A 1,133-nucleotide genomic window follows, 5' to 3' on the forward strand; every position below is an offset into this window, starting at 1 on the left:
TTTTCTTTTATTTTCACATTGCACAAGAGCTATTTCATTAATCACTCCTGTTTTATTAGCATCATAGATAATAGACTGAATTTTTCTCTTTAGTTCTTTTTCATATTGGACCATGTAAACATTCTGGACCTGGGAATGTTTTTAAAAACAGTTTTAGTATATTTTTAAAATTTACTTTTCCCTCTAATATCAGGAAGTGATTTCACATTTCAATTATGCACACATACACTAAATATCAACTCCATATGGATATATTATTAGTAGTCTAAATTTAAGAATGTTGATACCCTTAAGGAACTCACAACCTGATGGAAGAGGAAAAGAGAGGAGGAAAAATGTACAATAATCCAGTAACTACAATATAAGGATAAGAGAGTCATTCCCTTGCTTTGCAATGAAGAAGGAACCCAATAATGGTTGAATTTATTCTCTCACCAGTGATACCAGATTATTCAAGGCACCAAGGGGGCAGGTACCTGCAACTCTCTCTTCACAGAACCAGTAACTCATACACAATGACAGAATAGCCAGCCACTAAGGGGTTTCACAGCAGATAATGTTATTTTACTTATAAGTCAAGTCTGTAGCATTTGAAAAGCACAAAAGCTAAAGCAGAGGCATTCCTATTCTGTCACTTTCTTTGGATTTCTTTTCGTGATGTAAAGAGTACGGTCATACTTACGCATATGACCCTCGCTGATTTAAGAGTCTTGGTTGTTTTCCAAGAGCTCACGTTGTGCTTGAGGCACTCACAAAACAGAAAGAGGTGATGGAGAGGCCAAATGCTTCAATTTCAAAATGACATTAATTGCTTGTATCAACATTTTGAGAGGGCCAGGGGATATTCTGAGAAAAGAGATACAGGGCAAATCCTGTTTTCATGAACATTTGAATGTTTCTATAGTAAGGAGATTTCTGTGTTCTAATATGACTCACTGGGTCACCAGGAAAATTATAAGGTTGCCTCATTTATCTTCTGGGTCTACCCTTCCCCTCTCCCCACTCCTCTGCCACACTCACTGATATGTATAGGCCCTCCCCAGACATTGTTCACATGGTCCCATTCACACTCCTCAACTTCATCATAAATTTCTCCTTTCTATAAAATCTTTTAAACAAACAAAAATCCCTAA

General features: G+C 36.6%; 1 protein-coding gene across 1 annotated transcript in view; it reads right to left on the reverse strand.

The window, feature by feature from the left end:
• Positions 1–1,133, reverse strand: part of MORC1 (MORC family CW-type zinc finger 1) — a 193,247-nt gene that overhangs the window by 7,753 nt on the left and 184,361 nt on the right. The window contains exon 23 of the mRNA XM_019651169.1: positions 25–129. Coding sequence (XP_019506714.1) covers positions 25–129 — 105 coding nt within the window. The remainder of the gene's footprint in view (positions 1–24; positions 130–1,133) is intronic.

Source organism: Hipposideros armiger, unplaced genomic scaffold, assembly GCF_001890085.2.
Source record: "Hipposideros armiger isolate ML-2016 unplaced genomic scaffold, ASM189008v1 scaffold_154, whole genome shotgun sequence".
NCBI classification, from domain to species: Eukaryota; Metazoa; Chordata; class Mammalia; order Chiroptera; family Hipposideridae; genus Hipposideros; species Hipposideros armiger.